At 42.3% G+C, this 19,980-nt stretch overlaps 1 protein-coding gene across 1 annotated transcript; it reads left to right on the forward strand.

Annotated features, from left to right (window-relative positions):
- Positions 1 to 2,358: 2,358 nt before the first annotated feature.
- ALG6 (ALG6 alpha-1,3-glucosyltransferase) lies at positions 2,359 to 19,892 on the forward strand. The gene is made up of 15 exons (XM_027748711.2): positions 2,359 to 2,414; positions 4,527 to 4,638; positions 6,829 to 6,913; positions 8,687 to 8,776; positions 9,460 to 9,548; positions 11,324 to 11,406; positions 12,067 to 12,131; positions 14,019 to 14,204; positions 14,440 to 14,575; positions 16,580 to 16,665; positions 17,064 to 17,148; positions 18,231 to 18,301; positions 18,591 to 18,659; positions 19,057 to 19,255; positions 19,398 to 19,892. The coding sequence occupies exons 2-15, from the start codon at positions 4,557 to 4,559 to the stop codon at positions 19,593 to 19,595; spliced, it is 1,524 nt and encodes a 507-aa protein (XP_027604512.1). The 5' UTR covers positions 2,359 to 2,414; positions 4,527 to 4,556; the 3' UTR covers positions 19,596 to 19,892.
- Positions 19,893 to 19,980: the final 88 nt, after the last annotated feature.

Below are 19,980 nucleotides of genomic sequence, written 5' to 3' on the forward strand. Positions count from 1 at the left end.
CTCCAAATTTATGGAACACCCGGGAGATATTTGCCTTGCCACCGCTGGGCTTTACATAAAGCCTGAGAGCCAGGGTGGAGGAGAAGCGGCAGCGGAGCCGCCGAAGCCTCCCGAGAACGCCAAGGGTTAAGAAAAGCCGTTTATCTGCTCATTATCGGTTTCTCTTTACTCCTGAGCACCAAATCCCGCTCGTCTCCTACCCCGCGGTATCAATGTGTCCTTAATGCCTTTTCCAGTCATTGATCTGGTCAAAGTCACCGCAGAAACACTAGTGACAGAGACTCAATTCCAGGCGACGTGCCCAATGCAAGTATTTAGAAAGCATTCAATAAAAAAGCTTTCCCGGGGAGTGAATGATTTCACCTTGCAACAAAGAGCGCTCAGCTAATTGAAATAATGCACTTGAATGTGCGGCCATGGGCTCCTGCTCGCCCATTCCAGCTCCAGAAACTAATTAGGAATAACCTGCAAGATAAAACAGAAAAACTTCTTCCTTTTTTTGCGGTAGGAGCCCATAGGCAACGATCACGGACTGGGGGTGGCTGAGGGCTGCTGTGCTCCCCGGCCTCGCCGTTTGGGCAATTCCGGGCACGGAAAATCCTGGAGGGAAGAGAAGGAAAGGAGAGGAAAAGAAAGAGAAGAGAGGAGGACTGAAATAGGAATATGCCCTGGTGATTCTTCGTCGGGTTTAGGCTGGGAATTCACTTTGCATCGCGTGTTTTCAGTGTCATAAACCGGCTCCAGCCACAGTGGGTTCAGGACGTGTAACTCTATATTCCAAGTTACTTTGTGGTTGATGAGTTTTTAGGATTATGCTTATTTTGCAGAGTTGTGATCTCCAGACAACCCTTAAAATCCTACCAATATCCTGCAATAGAAGCATTACTTAGCAGCAGTATAAGTGATGGAGTACAACAGATTAGATAAACTGTGTAAAATTTGATGGGCATAATCTGCCATTTTCCACAGGATTATGGCTCTAAACATCACGGTAAAACAGCAAAGAGGTGTGATTTTTGTCTTTATCAGTTTAAGACCTCAGACTTTCAGTCTCTTCATGCTGTCTCACCTGAGGTAACACCACAAGTGACAGAAATTATGACAGGTGTCGGAGGGACCAGGATGTCCAAGCAATTTACACTCAAAAATGGTTGTGATAGTGGAAATTAGTATTCTAGATGTTGTTGCACTGGAAGAACATAAAGAAAGAAAACCCATCTCTGGTGTTATGGAATACTATATTCATAGTGCTTATTTATTTTAAAAATAACATGTGCTTCTAAAAAAAAAATAAATAATTGTTTCCTATCTCTGGTTACCTTAACATTTCATTTACAAGTAATCAGACATTTCTTCACCACACTTTCATTCAGTAGCAGTTGTATTTAAACCCATCACAACTTTCAGTCTTGGCATTCCAGTTCAAGGAGAGCACTGCTGGCAGCTCATGTGGAAGGTCTGGACACGAAAACCTCAGTATGTGGTGTTAGTTTTAAAAAGAATCAGTTTTCTATTCAGTTTCAGTCAGACACACAGCCAGAAGGAAAGGCCAGGTTGGACCGGGCTTGGAGCAACCTGGTCTAGAGGAAGGTGTCCCTGCTCAAGGTAGGGGGTGGGATGAGATGAGGAGCTTCTTCCCAGTGACCTGGTGTGTTGAAGAACAAGTCTTCCAGCTGCTCCCTTCCTTCTGTGAAAATGAACCCACACTGAGATTCAATGCCTGAACAAAAAGCTGGTCTTCCCATGTGCCAGGACTGTGCTTTTCATCAGCAATGCCCAGTAGCGCATCCCCCACTTGCCTGAGCTGCTGCCACGGAGATGTGAGCACTACATGTGCCACGGAATCATGGAACGGTTTGGGTCGGCAGGGACCTTAAAGCTCATCCAGTCCCACCCCCTGCCATGGGCAGGGACACCTTCCTCTATCCCAGGTTGCTCCAAGCCCCGTCCAACCTGGCCTGGAACACTTCCAAGAATGGGGCAGCCACAGCTTCTCTGGGAATTCCATCCCAGCTCCTCACCACCCTCACAGCCAAGAATTCCTTCTGAAATATCCCACCTAACCCTGCCCTCTGGCAGTGGGAAGCCATTCCCCCTTGTCCTGTCCCTCCAGGCCCTTGTCCAAAGTCCCTCTCCAGCTCTCCTGGAGCCCCTTTAGGCACTGGAAGGGGCTCTAAGGTCTCCCCGGAGCCTTCTCCTCTCCAGGGGAACACCCCCAGCTCTCCCAGAGTTGAAGTTCTCCCTTCCCCCGCGAATCCATGAAGGATTCCCAGGCTTCCGCCCCGCGCATGCGCACAGCCCGCCCGGAAGGCGCCTCACAGGCGGAAGCGCGCGTGGCGGCCGAGCCGGGGAGGGAGCGAGGGCGGGAACGGACGGGACAGGACCGGCTGAGCTGGGACCGGCTGAGCTGGGCGGTGAGCGGGGCTGAGGGAGGCAAGGGCGGCTGACACGGCTGGGACGGTTGAGGTGGCTGAGGGGCATGAGGGCGCTGAGGGAGGCGAGGGGGGCTGAGGGGTGAAGGGACTGCGGGGGCTGAGGGGTGAAGGGGCTGGAGGCTGAGGGGAGCAGGGGGCTGGAAGCTGAGGGGAGCAGGGTCCGCTGGTGGGCGGGAGCAGCTCGGGCGGACTCGCAGAGAGCCCTGGCCGTGAGTCCCTCAGCGACAGCTTATCCTGGGGGTCTCTGAGGAGGCCGGGGGGTGCGAAGTGTGTGAGTGGGATCTGAGAGCGGGGTGAGTGAGTTATGAGGGGGATGAAGGACTGTGAGGAGTAAAAGCACCTCCTGACCAGGGTGAGGGGAACAGCAGGATCACAGACGGGTATTGCTGCAACAGATTAAGTTCTTCATTCAGCGTTCGCGTTTCTGAGGAGGGGAAAGGCGCTGCTGAGACGTGTGCTGATTTAAAGCAAGTTGTATTAAGGGCTGTGCATCGCTGGCTGAGTTCTGTCAGCGTCCCTGTGGCCAGGAGTGGGTGTTCTGTGTTGGTGTTATTTATCTTCGTCGTGGGCAGTGTGGAAGGATAGTGGGATTTTTGAGTGATTTTCACCATATGCTTCCAGGTGGCATCTCACTATAGAGACCCTCAGTGTCGCACCTGCAGAGGCAGAAGGTGAAAAGTTTGGGACTGACCAAACCAGCTTTATCATCCCCTGAAACCTCTTCCTTGTTTAATATTGTTACTCACAGGGTAGCAGAAACTAGAGATTTGTGCTCTAGATTCTAATAAAAGCATGGCTTTTTGTTTCAGGAGGTGTGAGATAATTACTAAAGCTGAAAAATAAGTAGGAAAGAATTATTTCAAGAACCACTTTTGAGGGGAGAGAAAGAAATTCAGTATCTCAGAAAAACAAGTTATTCCAAAAGTAGGGAATGGCAGAAGTAAATGAGAGGAACAGAGATGGGGGAGTCTGTAGATGTTATGTGGAAATTAAAAAGGTGTAATTAATTAATAAATGTTTTGATGAGCTGGAAGGGAAGGGCAGATGTATTTTATAGAAGGGAAGGGCCAGGCTTGTGATGCTTGATTTTGGAATTCTCATAGACCCTGGGTCTGTTAGACCCAAATTTAGGAAGCACAAGGGTCCACTTAGAGTGAAAGGATCTACAGAGTCGACCTCATTATCTTTTATTTAGATAAAAGTGCCTCCCCTGTGGTTTAGGCACATCGAAAACATGCAAATGTCAGTGTTCACCTTTCTATGGATAGATGGTGATCTACTGCTGCCACAGATTTATATTATTAATTAACTTTTCCCTTGGTGGTGCTGGGTCACAGCTTTCTGTGAATAGGAAATAAATATGGATGTAGTTTGAGCAGAATCACCTAAATATACCTTGGATGTTGCTTGTCTGTTACTAAAACTGCTGCTGTGAGGAGGTTGGTTTGTGTTTTTTTGTTTGTTTGTTTGTTTGGTTTGGTTTTTTGTTGTTGTTTTTTTGTGATTTTGTTGTTGTTGTTGCCTTTTTTTTTTTTTTTTTTGCTCATGAACAAGTATATTAAACTCTCTTAAGTCAAATGATGCCTTTCCTGCAAGGAAAATCTGTACCAGTTGTACCCAGGCTCATCCCATCTGTCACTATCAAGGCTGGACTAGTTTCTTCCTCACTTTTCTTCTAATTCAGACTAAAATATTTTTGTTTCTTTGGGTCAACGTTTGCATATTCTATAGTTAGTTAGTGGCTTGTTTTGTTTTGTTTTCTTTTTACATAGGGCAACATAATTATTTTCCTCTTTTTTGCTTTCTGAGTTTGATGCATGTGGCCTTTAATTTTTACAGATTTGGCAATGTTTCTTATTGTTCCTGGATTCTTAGTGTGGTCAAGTAAGTTTGCTGGGAGATCAGCCCTCATTTAAATAACTTGTAATACCTTTAAACCAGCAGTGCTGCCTATCCCAGATCTACACTCTGCCTAATTTGGCAGTGCTGCTCTTAACCGAGAAACTAAGTGGCCTTAACCAGGACTAGCAGTAATCCCCAAGGAACAACCCCCTGGATGGTATTGTAGCAATGTTTGTGGTCTTTTTTCAGGTCCCTTTTGGCTTGTTACAAAGGCCAGCCATGGAGAAGTGGAGCTTAATGACAATTACTGTGTTACTGGCACTGACTGTGCGCTGGGCTGTGTCACTGGGCTCCTACTCAGGTAATGCACCTTCACAGGCTGAATTATGGACCTCGTGGTACATTAAAATGAACTTTTTATTTATGTGAAATCATAAATAGGAAACAATGTGTTATTTCAAGTAGCATCATATTTTAGTGTCTCTCGATTCCCCTCAGAATTCCTTGTTCTCGATTTTTGAAGAGTGCAATGATTAACATCACAGCTGCTTGGAACAAAACACTGGGGAAAAAACACCAAAACTTTTTTTTTGAGGGGTGGTGGTGGTCAGCAGTGTTTTAGGTTGAACATCTGGCTGTTCTCCCCTGTGCCTTTATGTGCAGAATATTGCAGTCCAACTGTAGATTTGTTTACTATTGTCCTTTAAATTCGATATCAGACAGCTAAATATAAATTATGGTTTTAAAACTACAGTAGTGCTAATGAAGACAGCGTAAAAGTGACGTGGAGTGAGGGATTACTCTGCCTTGGAGCTGTGCTTCCTTGAGCTTGTTTACAGCCTGAGCTACAGCTGTATCCTGTTAATGGATGAGTTTTTCTCCTCCCCATGTCAGAACACTTGCAAAGAATTAGCAAGTTTCTTTCCAAGCCTCTCAGTGCCATTCCCATTTAGCATAAGCTTGCTCTGAGCTTGCTCTCTGCAAACTGAGGAAAAAAATAAAAAACGAACCATTATTTTCAACCTTCATCAGTTAAAAGTATCACAAGCTCAGTTTAGTCCAGCTCTGGTTTTCTGTTGAGTCAGTTGGAGCCTCATCCCCTGAGTGGTTGGAGCTGTTCAGGAGTATTCTGGTGATTGAACTGGTAACTCCTGGGCTTCATTCAAGTGAAGGAATTTGCTTGAACTGGGAACATGCCCAGTTGTTTTGGTTTGCTTTCTGAAAATGCCATTCTGAGAGATCTGTAGGTAACTGAGGCTCTGTTACCCATCTCTAGGCAGAAAACACCCTATGTTTTGCCACACAACACTGAATTTCTCTTACACTTCAAGGATTTACAATTCCACTGCTAACAGGATTTTTAAAACTTGATTTAATTTCAAGTCAATCAAGACTTTGAAAGATAGTCTAAAATAATACCTAAACTAGAACAACATTTTTTTTAATCTGATTTCCTACACAATGATCATGTAACTCCTTTTGGAATAGGAAAAGGAACAACCCTTTTAAAATAAAATATTGCATTTTTATTAATTTTTAACCCAGTTTGTCTGTATACTCCGTGCTTGCTATGGATGGAAGCTAAATATGCGTTCTTAAATTAACTGACCAGTCTATATTTGGCTTTTTATAATAAAACTTTGGATTAAAATCTTGAATTTCAGTGATCCTATGGCAGATTCTATGTTCCACTAGATTTATAGCTCCAGAACTGACACTGATAAAACTCCTGTTCCCCGGTGACCTCACTTATTTAGGAAACTTTAGGTTGAATGTGTCATATCGTGGAGATAATCTATTCTCTCTACCATCCAGGAATAAATTAGCAGAGATAATATGTCCTTTCCACTTTCTGGGAATAAATACTACATATGTGAGCTTGTGGGACTCCCACAAACATAGATCATGTGAAGAAATATAGATGGCTTTCCTATATTTTAAAGAAACCCTTAAATCTCTGTCTGGCTCATGTCAATATTTCACTGGGAGTACAATCAGTCCAGTCTCTGTTCTCAATAAGCAGGTTAATAGAAGTAAATAAACTGTGTGAAGGTGCTTAACATGCTGCCAGTATCAGAGTTAACCTTCCATTGAGGGAACTATTTGAGTAGACACTCAAGTGTTTGCATTGATAAAGCTTTTTTTTCTCATGAAAAAAGGCTGGTTGTTGATTTTAATAGTAAGGTACCACAACGTGGCTGGAACGCAGGTGAGAACATGGACTAAGGAAGTGCAGTAGTTCACACAAAATCAGTGAAAGTGCCCCATTTTTCATCTACACTTGGAAATGATTTTTTTTGTCAGATGAGGAAGCAGTTCTTCACTGCACAGTGCCTTGATAAATGCTTATTGCAGAAATATCCAGAAAGCCAAAAGAACACATACCTTTTTTGTCCTCCCTGTGAGACTGCATAGCAGCGTCTGTTTGCTCTACAGTACCATAGAGGAATGGAGAATAAAATCAGTAGTGTATTAATATGCAATACATAACTGGGGGAAAGCAATCTGTATAAACCAAATAATTCCTGACTGCTTTGTCCTATTTTTGTAGGTGCAGGAAAACCACCTATGTATGGAGACTATGAAGCTCAGAGGCACTGGCAAGAAATTACTTACAATTTACCCATCAGGCAGTGGTAGGTGGTGCTGGTGGAGCTCAGCTTACAAAGGGTGAATGTGCTGAAATTTTGGTTGTGTTTTACACCTCTGAGTCCTTTGTTCCCACCCATTTCCTATTGGATTTTTTAGATGTGAGTGCCTGGAATGTAGATGTAAGGATAGTGACCTTAATTTGTACAGATCACTTAAAACAGAAGGAAAATTATTCCAAATATTTTATTTCTTTTTACATTATTGCTGTTATTCCTTAGATCACGCATGGAACAGTAAAAATTATTTAGTCCATATATATGATACAACACAAACTGGAATATATTGGAATTCCAGGTCATCTTCCAGCAGGGACAGTGGTGGTGTTTGTCTGGTGTAATTTTTCCTCAGCTGTTGGGGAACACACTGATATGACAGAATAGGATATTAATTCAATTGTATTTCTGTAAATATCTGCAGGTGACTCTGTGTAGTGACCTCAGACCATCCTGTTGTATCTGTATTATCATTTCCAAACCTGGGATAAGGGATATTCCATAATAATGGAGTTGGTAGCTTTGATCCACTCTGCTACACTGAACTATATCTACTTAAAATTAGGAGTTGTAGCAGCCATTATTTCCAGGCGTTCCCAGGGGCCAGATGAAAGTGTTGCAGGCTGGGTTTAGCTGATGGGCTGCCAGGTGGGCATCTTGGTCCTGGTGTATTTGCTCTCTGTTGTTATCATTTATGTAATTTTATATTTTTAATGGAAGTTTGAGGTTTTTTTGATTGGTTCTGGTCTGGGAATTCAATCTCTAATACAGCAAAGTCGTATTCAATCTTGGGCATTGGGAAAAACACATCTATGCAAGGGATTACATTCTAGAACTTAAATAATTCTTATTTATGTTGTTCTTTAGAGTCTTGACATTATTTACTAAAGGCTGCTTTAAGAACGTTCTCATCCTACTGCTAATTAAAACTCTGAAGGCTTTCTTGATAAATATTACTGGATATGGGGTTGGGGTTTTTATTGAAACTATGAGTTGATGTAAGGTAAAATTAAAAAAGATAAACTCCCCAAACTTTAAAGTTCACTAAAAGTTGCAAACCATTACATTCTGTTGAAGAATCTGCACTGCCTTGGCATGAGTGGTCTTGAATTGTAGGATGAGAAGCAGAGATGCAACTCAAAGAAATGTGATTTATCATCAGCTCATAAGACACTTCAGGCAGCTCATAAAGAATTCAAGAAATATCATTTACTATAATAAATGTCAAAAATTGGCTGCATTTGAAGAGAGAAACTGGAAAAGCCAAGAGCTTGCCCTGTGGTAGCTGGAGTAGAGTAATCAGTGTTTCACCGGGAGATAAAAAGGATCTGATGCCTTATTGTTGTAACTTTTCCTTGGACAAAACTCTCTGTTTCTCACTTGGAAGAGGTGACAATTTGAACTGCTGCCAGCCTTCCATAGAAATACTGACACAATGGAATCACAAATGGGAAAATCCTTTTCCTTTCTTGCACGTGGTCCACCTGAGTTCTGAGGGAGAACTAGGATTTTCCCGCTCCAGATAAATGAACTTTAGCAGCTTTTCTAAACCTGTTCTGCAACCACAAATATGTGACCTCTGAGTCACTGTTGCTGTTACTTTGTTGCTCGAGATTTTCTTTATTTGCAGTAAAATTAAACAGATACACAAGTTGCTACCTTCTATTTTAGATTTTGAATACATTTAGCATTCAGCCTTTTCCTTGGGCCAAAACCAAGCTGGAAATGTAGATACTTATTTAAATTTAATTTTATTTTTTCTAGGTACTTCAACACAAGTGATAACAACCTCCTGTACTGGGGCCTTGATTATCCACCTCTCACAGCCTATCACAGTTTTGTGTGTGCTTACATGTAAGTTCAGGATTTCAAATACTTCTGTGTTACATTCTCCTTTTTGCCAGGTCTAAATTTTAGCAGCTTCAGATGTGGCTTGGATATTCAGCTTTCCACTGCTGGATCAGTGATGCCCAGGGAAAAAGTGCTGTAGGAATTGGGTGCAATTGCTCGGGAAAGCTCTCGTGTGTGGAGAGCCCCAGTGTCATTTGATGACTGGATATCATGTAAATAGAATTCTGTTATTGGAATACTTTTTCCACAAGGGCTTTACTGCCGTTGGAATGAGACTTATGGAATAAGAATGTAGGTTAAAGTGCACAGGCAGAGCTATGTGGGGCATCTATGTGAACTGTAAATGGTTTATATTTAATACTTAAGTATGAAAGGTATTTACAATTGTTTTTTTAAAAGTCAGTGGAACCAGACTGAAGGTGGTTATCTTGTTCTAATAAATATTGTACTCCCTTTTTACTTTTTCCAAAGATTAGGTTTTTTTAATTGTGAAATAGTTTATAGTGTAAACTGATCTGGGGGTGAGGAAGATCTCTCACTGATCACTATTGCTCTTTGAAATATTTCTTCTCATTCATCTTGACTCTTGGAATATGCTCCTGTGCATGTCATCTTTATTGCTGAGAGGAGTGTAAAGGGAAATGAGAACTGTCTGCATTTTGATGTGTCTGTACTTTGTTTTCCAGTGCCAAGTTAATAAATCCTGACTGGGTTGCCCTGCACAGCTCCCGGGGCTACGAGAGTCAGCCACACAAGCTGTTTATGCGGACAACAGGTAGGGAAATCACATTCCTTAGCATGGCCCTGCACCTTTGGCTCACTCATTTAACGTGTTTGATATGCAGCTTCTCTGTTTTTTCTGGTTTATTCTCAGTTCTTTAACTCAGGTGGCTTTGCAGGTCCATTTATGAACCAAAGTCCTGTGTTCTTTCCTCTTCTGCCATAGTGATAAATATAAAATACAAAAACAAGTTTCCAACCCAACTGATTCATTAAAAACTCTGAAACAAAGCTACTTTTTGTAGCATAGACTAATTTTTTAATTTTGAAAATAATATTCTTATTTTCCCTTCCATTCTGATAAATAGTCTTTTCACTTTTAGCTGAGTTTGTTTTTTATATTAAAATTAATTTACATGTAGACTGGCATTCACTGACTTAACAGCCAGTTGAGGTCTCAGAGATCTTTATTATGAGCGGATACTTGATCTCAAAGGGAAAGAGATTTGATATTATTACTGTTAACAAAAAAGTAAAAATTTATTTTACCACATCTATTCTGAATTTCATTTTCCTGCAGTCACTCTTCTGACTCTTTGATTATGTTGAAGTGCCACTACAAAGAAAATGATGAAACAAGTAGAGAGAAAATGTGTCGATAACTTGATTTGGTAACTGTATCAGAAAAAAAGCAAACAATGTCTCCAATGAACTCTTCTTATCCTGTTTCTGTTTTCCTTCATTTTAAGTCTGTGTTGCTTTCTCTAACACTCAAGTTCCACAAAATGCTTTCTGATTGCAACAGCAGAATTTGTTGTTCATCAATAGCTTTTCTGTACTTCACAAACCTCTCAGTCTGGTCTCTGGTAATTGATCGAATTGAAAAAAAAATAAAAATCACTAGAACTTAATTACCCTTGAAATGGTCTTTATTAATTTTGAAATCAACTCACTTGACAAACCACTGATGGATCTAGAGAGCTGATAAACACTATTTAACAGTAGCCATTAGAAGAATGCATTAAAATAATTCAGAGTGGTCAATGTCAGCTTTATTTGAAGCATCAGTGTATTTGTTTTGCTAACACCTTGGGTATATTTGTTTAGTTGTGGCTTAAGCTGGCAAAACAATTCATCACTGGGTAACTGAGATATTGAAATGTTTTCTTCCAAAGACCTTGGCTAAAAAGAGGCAAAGTACACTTTCCCTTTTGGAACCATTGCACATTTTATGAAACTGTTTTTTTAAAATAATCTGAGGTTTTTCTCAGGCTCAAGGAGAATTCACCTGCTTGGCATAATCCCAGGCAGGGGAACCTGCCGGTTCTGTTTTCTTGTCAACTCTCTTACAAATACTTGCTGTAGGCAGGTTATCAAAGCCAAATCACTAGTTTTAGTCTCTTTACCCACATCACTAATTCACTCAGAGATTGTTGCAATCTGGAGCTTCTTAGTTGTGCCCCCAGAGTATCTGTCCCATCAAAGAACCTGCCTGGATCCAGTCAGAGCCGATTTCTTTGGGGCATTCCCAAATGCCTCCCTGGTTTTGGCATGTGAGGAACTAGAGTGTGCTCCCTGTGTGACTGAGGCTGTGCCAGGAGCCAGGACAGCTGAACACGTGGAAGCAGCAGCTTTGGGACATCAGAAATGAGCCTTACACACATTAACAAGATCAAATTCTGTGGACCTGTTTCTTTTTGTCCTTTGAAGTGGAACTGCCCAGTTTATTCTGATGAAGAACTTTCTGATATTTTAATGCTCACTTGCCTGTATGTTGTCCTTGTCATCTCCTAGGAGGATTCTAATGTGAAGTTAATCTTTATTTTGCAGTGTTTGTTGCTGATTTGCTGGTTTATATTCCTGCAGTTATTTTATATTGTTCTTCCTTGAAAGAAACATCTGCTAAAAAGAAGGCAAGTACCTGGTGTGTGTGTATGTGTAAATTAAACAAAGAAAACACTGTTACAACAGGGTAGAACTGTAACACTGAGTTAATTAACATCCCAAACCCATGTAAAGCTTACAATCAGAGTAGCTCATATTAAAGGCTTTTCAGTTAAAAAGATTTAAAAAACCATTATTTTTTCTTACAGCAATTATTTTAATGCTTTCAATAACAAGATGCTCTAAAGTTTAGTAGCCATGAACTCCTGAATGATATTTCTTTCTGAATTTGTTACTTGAGTAGTAAAAGCAAGATTATGGTGTGGCACAGGGGCATCTGAGAACTGCTTTTTCTTGAACACTCCTCACAGTAGATTCAATACATTTTGGAATAATAAGTCTTCTGGTTTTTGGAGTGGTTTAAGGTTTAAGATGGGTGTGGGTGATCTTTGAGCTGTTTGCAAAGGACAGGCAATATTCAATATTTTCTCATTTATGGAAAATTTTTAACCTTTTTTATTCCTCACATTGTTACTGACAGATGATTACTTGTACAGAATAAGATTCCTACATATAGGGTGCACCAAGGAGGGACGTATTTTTGTACTGCAGAGGTGTAAGTTCCTCTGTCTGATGTCTAATTTGGGAATAATCATTTGTCCCCTCTCATTTTTGATCCTTCTTTCCAGGTTTCCAGTGCTCTCTGTATCCTACTTTATCCAGGCCTCATTCTTATTGACCATGGACACTTCCAGTATCCTTGTTCTGCACTGAGATGAATTTGTGTTTATGGAGTAACACTGTTTTTAGCACTTTTTTTTGGCTGGGCACAAGGTTATTCTTGCATACAAAGTCATCTGAGGGGCTTCTGCCACCCCAAAGCAGAGATATCAAAGGAACTGTAAGTCTGAGACATATTTGAGATAAAAATTATTGATATTGGGACAAATCAATCCAAACATGAATATAATTCTTTCTGTGCCTCCAGCTCGTATTTCTGTCAGTCACTTTATTGCAGACAACACCAGTGGTGCTGTGACAGGGAAGAGAATGATGGCTTGTGCTCCTGTGATTTGTGTTTGGAGAGGGAATCACCTCAGATCTGCTTGGGTGGCAGAGGAGTGTCAGGAGTAGCTGTGGGAAATGTTCAGTTCTATAAAATGGGCTGTTCTGTCCTGGCTTCACAGTGAAGTGAATCCAGGGCTGACTGGTCCCTGTTGGTGCAGACACCTTCACAGGGGATCTGTTTTAATAAGAATTCTGGTTTTGTGCTGGGTTTGTACATGAACAAGCAAATGCTGTCAGCTGACCTCGTGTTGGGGGGATGCAGTGGAAGCAGAGATGTCCTGCAGAGCCTCTGTGGGCTGGTCCAGCCCTGCCACTCTTACATGAACAGCATCACTCTCTGTGCTCTGCTCCCAGGAAGGCAAAGATGTGCTTAATCTGAACTGCTGCAAGATCAGGGCCTTTTGGTGGGAGTTGGCTGATGGGAAATCAATGAGCTGTCAAATACACCTGAGGACTGGGAGTGGGAAGTGGGAGTGGGCTGAAAGCAACATGGGCCATGTGGATGTGTCCTACAGATACCTACACTGGCAGAGGGAAACCAAGTATTGTGACATTTCTGGCAATACAAGAAATGCAAGGGACTGTTTACAAAGGCCTGGAGTGACAGGACAAGGGGAATGATTTCCCACTGCCAGAGGGCAGGGTTACATTAGATATTAGGGAGAAATCCTTCCCTGTGAGGGTGGTGAGGCCCTGGCACAGGTTGCCCAGAGAAGCTGTGGCTGCCCCATCCCTGGAAGTGTCCAAGGCCAGGTTGGATGGGGCTTGGAGCAACCTGGGCTAGTGGAAGGTGTCCCTGCCCATGGCAGGGGGTGCAACAAGATGAGCTTCAAAGTTCCCCCCAAAGCAAACCATTCTGGGATTCTGTGCCCTATTGGTTGATCTCATTTTTTTAAGAATGCCAAATAAAAGACAAAGCTAATATTTTGTTGCAATTTAATAGTAAGCATAGCTTAGTCTGTTCCAAATTTACTGATCTTGTGAACCTGTTTTCAAAGTCATAAGGCAGCAACATTGCTTTTAGTAACTATTATTCATTGTTTGTGCAGTATTAGCAGTTAAGGGAACTGGTCATGGATGAGGGTGCACTGTGAGTGTAATAGAATCACAAGAACCTCAGAAGTCCTTGAACTAAATTACATATAATTTAAACCCTGATATATTTGAATATTCTGCACATATCTTTTGTGAGCTGGGAGGAGAAGCTTGTGAAAGCTTTATCCTTAATTGTGTAAATACAGAAAAAAAGTTTCCCCTGATGCATGTTGTATAGTACTGTCACCAAAAGCTTGGTTGACTGAATGTACTTTATATATGTAATTAACACACACATAATTTGTCCTCGTATTTGCCTGTGCAAGCTCTGAATCAAGCCTTAGAAATACAAAAATTACATTTTAAACGGAAGTAAAATTATTTCTCTCTCTGAACGAAATAGTCACAACTGGTGATGTGTTTTTAAAACTAACTTGGAAAAACTAATTTTCCAAGCTATTTATGCCTGTCCCTCAGGGCATTAATTACTGACTTGCAGAACTGAGATGTGTGTCTTGTCCTTGACATAAAAAACCATATACAACTCAGTGAGCCTCGGCTTTGCCTTGTGGGGTGTCCTTTGTTTGTCCCATGACTGGGACCTCCTGGGCTCGGTGGCCTTTTGCTTGGCCTTAAACTACAAGCAAATGGAGCTCTACCATTCCCTGCCCTTTTTTTGCTATTTACTGGGGAAGTGCTTCAAGAAGGGACTGAAAGGAAAGGGGTAAGTGGCTTTAAACTGTTCTGTCTTTCTCAGGAATACGCCTGGGCAGCCTGGCATGGAGAGTGGGATTCTCCTAATCTGCACGTGGGCATTTCTGAATTCAACTGTAGGGGAAGATACTTCTGTAACATCTTCCTCTCCTGCAAAATGAGTATTTGCTGCTGAGATCTAAGGCAGGTATTTCTGCTGGGTTGCTTTTCCTGAAGTGAGAGCTTTTTTCTTCTCTTGGGCCCAGGTTGGTGCTGTTGACCAAACTGGCAGGGACAGTGGTGCTGTCCTTCGCTGCCTGCTGGCTCCCGTTCGGCACCGACGTGGAACAAATCATGCAAGTACTCAGAAGACTCTTTCCCATTGACAGAGGCTTGTTTGAGGCATGCATGTTTTCTTCTCCCCACCCCACTGCCCCTGCCCTGTATTCTTAGATCCCTTGAGAAACCTTCAGTGTGACCTTTAGGGATTTCATGGGGGAGACACACCACGGGACGGGTAATTCGAGAGGCTTCTTCAGCAGGCAGTCCTTGCCAGTTATTTAATCCAGTGTTTAACCCCAGCTCAGCTGGCATCTTCCAGGATATTATACCAGTAGACAACACTTATCCCATCATCAGACCCATACTTCAATCCATACATTTTTCCATTGAAATAGATTCCATAGTAATTGACAGTGTCAGAAGATGTAACCTTGAAAGTGAACAGCTTCAGCCTGTCTTTCTCTCTTCTCAGCTCTTTTCAGTGGGATTAAGTATTTAAAAAAAGGATTTAAAACAATTTTGTGGGTACAGCCCAGAACTTCCTTTTTGACCCGCCTTGTGCCAATTTCCACAATGTTTTCCAAAAGTTTTAGGCCAGTTCTGCTTTTCCTAAGGCTATGGACAGTTGCATGCTGGCAAGTGCTGAGTACTACTGCAGCCTTAATCCAGTAAAGCAATTCCTCCCTTATCTAGTGGCAATGCCACAGGAGTTTTGGGATGAAAGAAAGGGTTCCCATTTCCCAGTTCACAGGGAGTTGTTGCTGCTCTTTTGCTCAATTAGGGCACGAGTCAGTATTACACTCTTATACAGCAGATTCTCACCTTCAAGCTTAACCAATAAAATGACGCTTTGAATTTCAGGTTGTGTTGTCACAGGGATTAAAGCAAATACTTATGTAGTTTAATTAATGTTTATTATTCTTCCAGTCTTTCTCAGATGTAGATAATATCACAGCTGGCATGTTTTTCTTCAGAAGTTAATGTTGATGTACCAAAGGCAGCAGTACAGAAGTGTTCTTAATGTGCTCTCTGCTAGTTTATTTAAGAATCCCAACAAACAAACACCAAACAACCTCTCCAAAAAAGACCCCTCCTCACACCCACACCCCCTCCCCCCCCCCAAAAAATGACCCTTTTTCTTGGAGATTATTTGGAATTTATGAAGAAATAGTTTGGGTCACCACACTTTTTATTCAGTACCAAGTTTAAAAATACAGTCTGTAAATGACAATAACCAATGAGTCCGAAAGAGCTGAAGGATTTTAGTCTAATATTAGCCCAGATATTTCCTGGGCTGCTCAGGGCAGTGACTTGCTGGATGCTAATGCGGATAAAATGAGAAATTGTCCACGTAAGCACTGCCCAGTAACTCAGCCCGGGGCGTGTGTGACAGGTTCTTTGACTTGTGTCCCTTTGCAGCCCAGGAACACTTGCTGAGGCTGTAGAATGGTGCTGGCTGTGAAGTGGTGTTTGCTGGTGCTGCCAAAGCAGTGTCCCCTCGGAATCCTCGGCATATCCCGTGTTGCTGGCGAGCACGTGAGGGAGGTGGCTCAGTTGTTGGTGCTGGTGCCTCCGTGGTGTTCTGTCCACACAGCTGTGCCTCCAGCAGCTGCTTGGGGATGAGTTTCACGAGCTGTGCTTACAGATTTAATTTGGAAAGTGATCCTAGCACAACTGCTAATGTCTTTAGACTCCTTGATTTATTAGGGGTTAACTCTGTCAGTGCTGGCGGGCACTGAGCGCAGCTACAGCCAGGCATGAATGAGAGGGGCCAGCACGGTGTCCTCCTGGAAAGGGACTCCCATGTGCCAGTGTTTGTTTGCTCAGGGACACGGTGTCAGAGCCATATTCTCACAGAATATGTGGCCTCACGAGTTAAGTAGTTGTCCCGTGTGCTGGAGAACAATTTCTCAGTTATTTTAGAGCATGTTTTAATCGAGTCTCTTGAAACTTCCATTCAGAATAAGCTCAAGTACATCTAAGAATATGATGTACATCTGCAAGTGTTTTTTGCACTCTCATAGTAGAAACCCAACAATCCCCACCTCCCAAGCCCCACTGTTGTCACAAACATAAGTTTAAATGAATATAATTATCACTAATTACCTTTTTATTTTCTTCCAGGATAAAGTGGCCAATATTTGGTGCAGTCTAAGTGTCCTTATAAAGATAAAGAATGTAGTATCACCTCAAACTCAGCTCAAACTCAGGTAAGACATAACTTTAGTGCTTTAGGTAGTTTTTATCTGCGTTATTTTTTGCAAAAGGAGTGAATTTTCTCAAAGAACTATGAGAAGTTGTGTTTAAAATATTGAAAATACATTTTCTTTCCTATGCTGTACTTTTCTCCCGAGTGATGAGGGCTTCCCCAAGTGCTGTTAGGAACTGAAAAATTCCCTGCTTGTCCATATAGTGATTTAAGCTGCCTGGTTAAAACAGTTAAAATTTGCAAATTCAAAGGATTACCCCTTTTAGTGCTCTTAGAAGTCAGAGCTCACAGGTCTGTTTCTCAACTAAGTGAAGAATTCAGGTCTAGGCCTGCAGAGTGAAGTACTAATGGATGTAGTTGCTGATATATTTAAACTGTTTTTCTTACAAAACTCTCCAGTTTTGCTGTGACATTCCTGAGCCTGCTTCCTGCCTGTATCAAACTCACTGTCCAGCCTTCCCTCAGAGGGTTTAAATTTGCTTTGGTAAGTGTTTGTTTGTAATTGCTCCTTGTTTTCATCCACCCCTCAGCACTGGGGTGTGACCAGCACTCCAACAGCAGTTGCTGCAGAGCACAGAGGGGTGTGTGCCATGAAATGCTGAAGGAATTGGTTAAAAAGGGCTTTACTTTCATGTGTCCAGGGGGTCTGACCTGTCTTTTAAACCCAGACTTTTTACTTTAGCCTCAATTTTCTTTGTTTAATGTTGTATTTTATCAACTTCCTCCAAAGAGCCTTCAGAAGATTCCATACACATTAAAGCCTCATACAGAGTTGGGATTTCTCCTCTTTTTGTTTAGCTACCAAAGTGTTAGTTTTTCTTATTGCATCGGCTGCAAAATTCAATTAAAAAGTTCCCAAATGGACACTGTGAGCTCATTAGTGGTTTGAAAATAAAATGATCCTGTTATCCCAAATGTTTGCCTTTCCTTAGTCATACCATTGAATTGAAGCACATTGCCATGACTTATGCAAAAATCAAAAATTACATGGAGCTGGTTCTAAAGTTTCGAGAGGTACAAGATAATTTCTGTTTTTGATTTATGTGAGCGATGTTTGAGAGTATATCACAACACTGCCTAGAAGTCACACTTTCTAAGATTTAGTTGATGTTTTCAGTGTGTTTTTTATTTGGTGGGAGCAAAAACAAATCCAAACCAGTTTATTTACTCCGGTGTATTAACTGTTCATGATGAGGAGCAAATTTTTATGTCAAAAGGGTGGGCAATTCTTACCATGACTGAGGTTTTCCAGTGCCTGTGTGGGTGAACATTGTGTTTCCTTGGTGGAGATGTTCTTGGTGAAGCTGAGCAGGAGTGAGAGCTCTGAAGGAAGTGCTTTCTTACTAATCCTGGTCAACTTTCAAACCAAGTGTTTTCACCCACGTGTGGGTGGTTCCAGGAGCTGCTCTGGTGCCTGTAAATGGCACTGGAGGAAATATAGCAGTTAATTAGAAAACTCAGATCACTGAGCTCCTGCCTCCATGTGGAGTCTGTGCCAGAGACACTAAAGCAGAGCTTTGCATTGCAGTCACACACACTAATCCAGCTCTGATCTCCTTTCCTAAGGTTAGTTGTGCCCTGTCATTTTTCCTGTTCTCCTTTCAAGTCCATGAAAAATCCATTCTTCTGGTGGCAGTGTAAGTAAATTATATTCCTGTGGATATATTTTGATCTTTTCCTCGAGCTCTTATTGCATGCTGCTCTTTAACCTACAAATATGTTGAATTTTAAACACTCTGCACATTTGCTTTTCTGAATAACCTGGAAATGAAGGTGTGAAGTACAGCCTGGCTGGTCTGTCCTGTGTCACTCTGGCTGAGGGAACAGTCACCGGTGCTGCTGTTCCATGTGCATGTCCCACATGGACCTGGAAGGGGTGTTTGACAAGGGAAGATCTGATCCCTGGTTTTCCTCTTTTCGTTCTAGCCCAGTTTGCTTAATCATAAATGAAATCCCCTTTATGGCCACGTGGTTTTTACTCGTATCAACTTTCAGGTGAGTTGGAAACTATTAACATGGTTGGAGAGGGAGTTTGGACAAGGGATGGAGGGACAGGACAAGGGGGAATGGCTTCCCACTTGGGTTAGATGGGATACTGGGGAGAAATTCTTCCCTATGAGGGTGGTTAGGCCCTGGCACGGGTTGCCCAGAGAAGTGTCCAAGGCCAGGTTGAAGCAGCTTGGGATAGTGGAAGGTGTCCCTGCCCGTGGCAGGCGGGTGGAACAAGATGAGCTTTAAGGTCCCTCCCAACCCAAAACCATTCTATGATTCTCTGAACACCATGTTCTTCCCCAATTCCTGTAAGGCTAAATGTATTTATTGGTTTTCCTCTTCTCATTCTTTGGAACACCTCTGGATCTGTGCCCTCACGCTGGGATGATCCTGCTCCCAGCATGTTGCCTCTCCTACTGAGGGACGGGCTGCTCCTGCCCTATGCCGTGACCATGCCGGCATTCCTGGCCACCTGCCTGGCCTCCTTCTCCATCCTGGACAAGACCTCAGCAGAGGACCTGCAGCTCAAAGCATTCTCCCTTTCCCTGAAGGGATATGTGTCTTGGTTTAAGTCCTTTCCCAGGATTGTCAGGATTCTGGTAAGCGATTTAATTGCTGTAACTCTGAGTTGCAGCACAGAAGTGTCAGTGGAGGGGGGGCTGTAACAGAGCACCCAAACAATGCAGTAACAGCTCACCTGTTTGAGGTGTTACACCTAATCCATCATTCCTTATCTTCCAGTTCCTCCTTTCCCTGTCCCTGATGGGTGTGCTGTCTCTCCTGAGTGCCGCAGTGCCTCCTCCCCAGAGCCTCCCGGATTTATTCCCCATATCCGTGTCCATTGTTTCCTGCTTACACTTCTTATTATTTCTGGTGTATTTTAATGTTGTGATACTCTGGGACTCCAAGAATAGCAAAAGCCAGAAGAAAATCAGTTAATCTACCTGTGGAGCTCCAGGACTGAACTGTGCAGGACAGAGTGTGTTTGGTGAGTGCTGTCAGCGCTGCAGGGGAACCTGTTTGGGATGGACACAACTGCTGGAACCCAGGGAAAGTCAGGAAACACGTTTGGCTTATTCAAACACAAACCAATCAAAGACTGTTTCAAAGGAGAAGTCTGTTGAAGAGCATTGGAAATATGATTTGGTGTGTTTTCTTCAGAGGTGTCATACTTTTGTTACCATTTGTAAACCTAAAATGCCTAATAAAGGACCAAATTTTGAATTAATGCTAAAATACCCTGTATTTGCTGTATTAGCAAAAGTAGCATTGAGTTTGTTCCTTTCCCAGCATAAAAAGCATAAGGAAGTCATGCAGGTAAAGT

Source organism: Pipra filicauda, unplaced genomic scaffold (genome assembly GCF_003945595.2).
Source record: "Pipra filicauda isolate LSUMZ 115617 unplaced genomic scaffold, ASM394559v2 scaffold19_size4547281_pilon, whole genome shotgun sequence".
NCBI classification, from domain to species: domain Eukaryota; kingdom Metazoa; phylum Chordata; class Aves; order Passeriformes; family Pipridae; genus Pipra; species Pipra filicauda.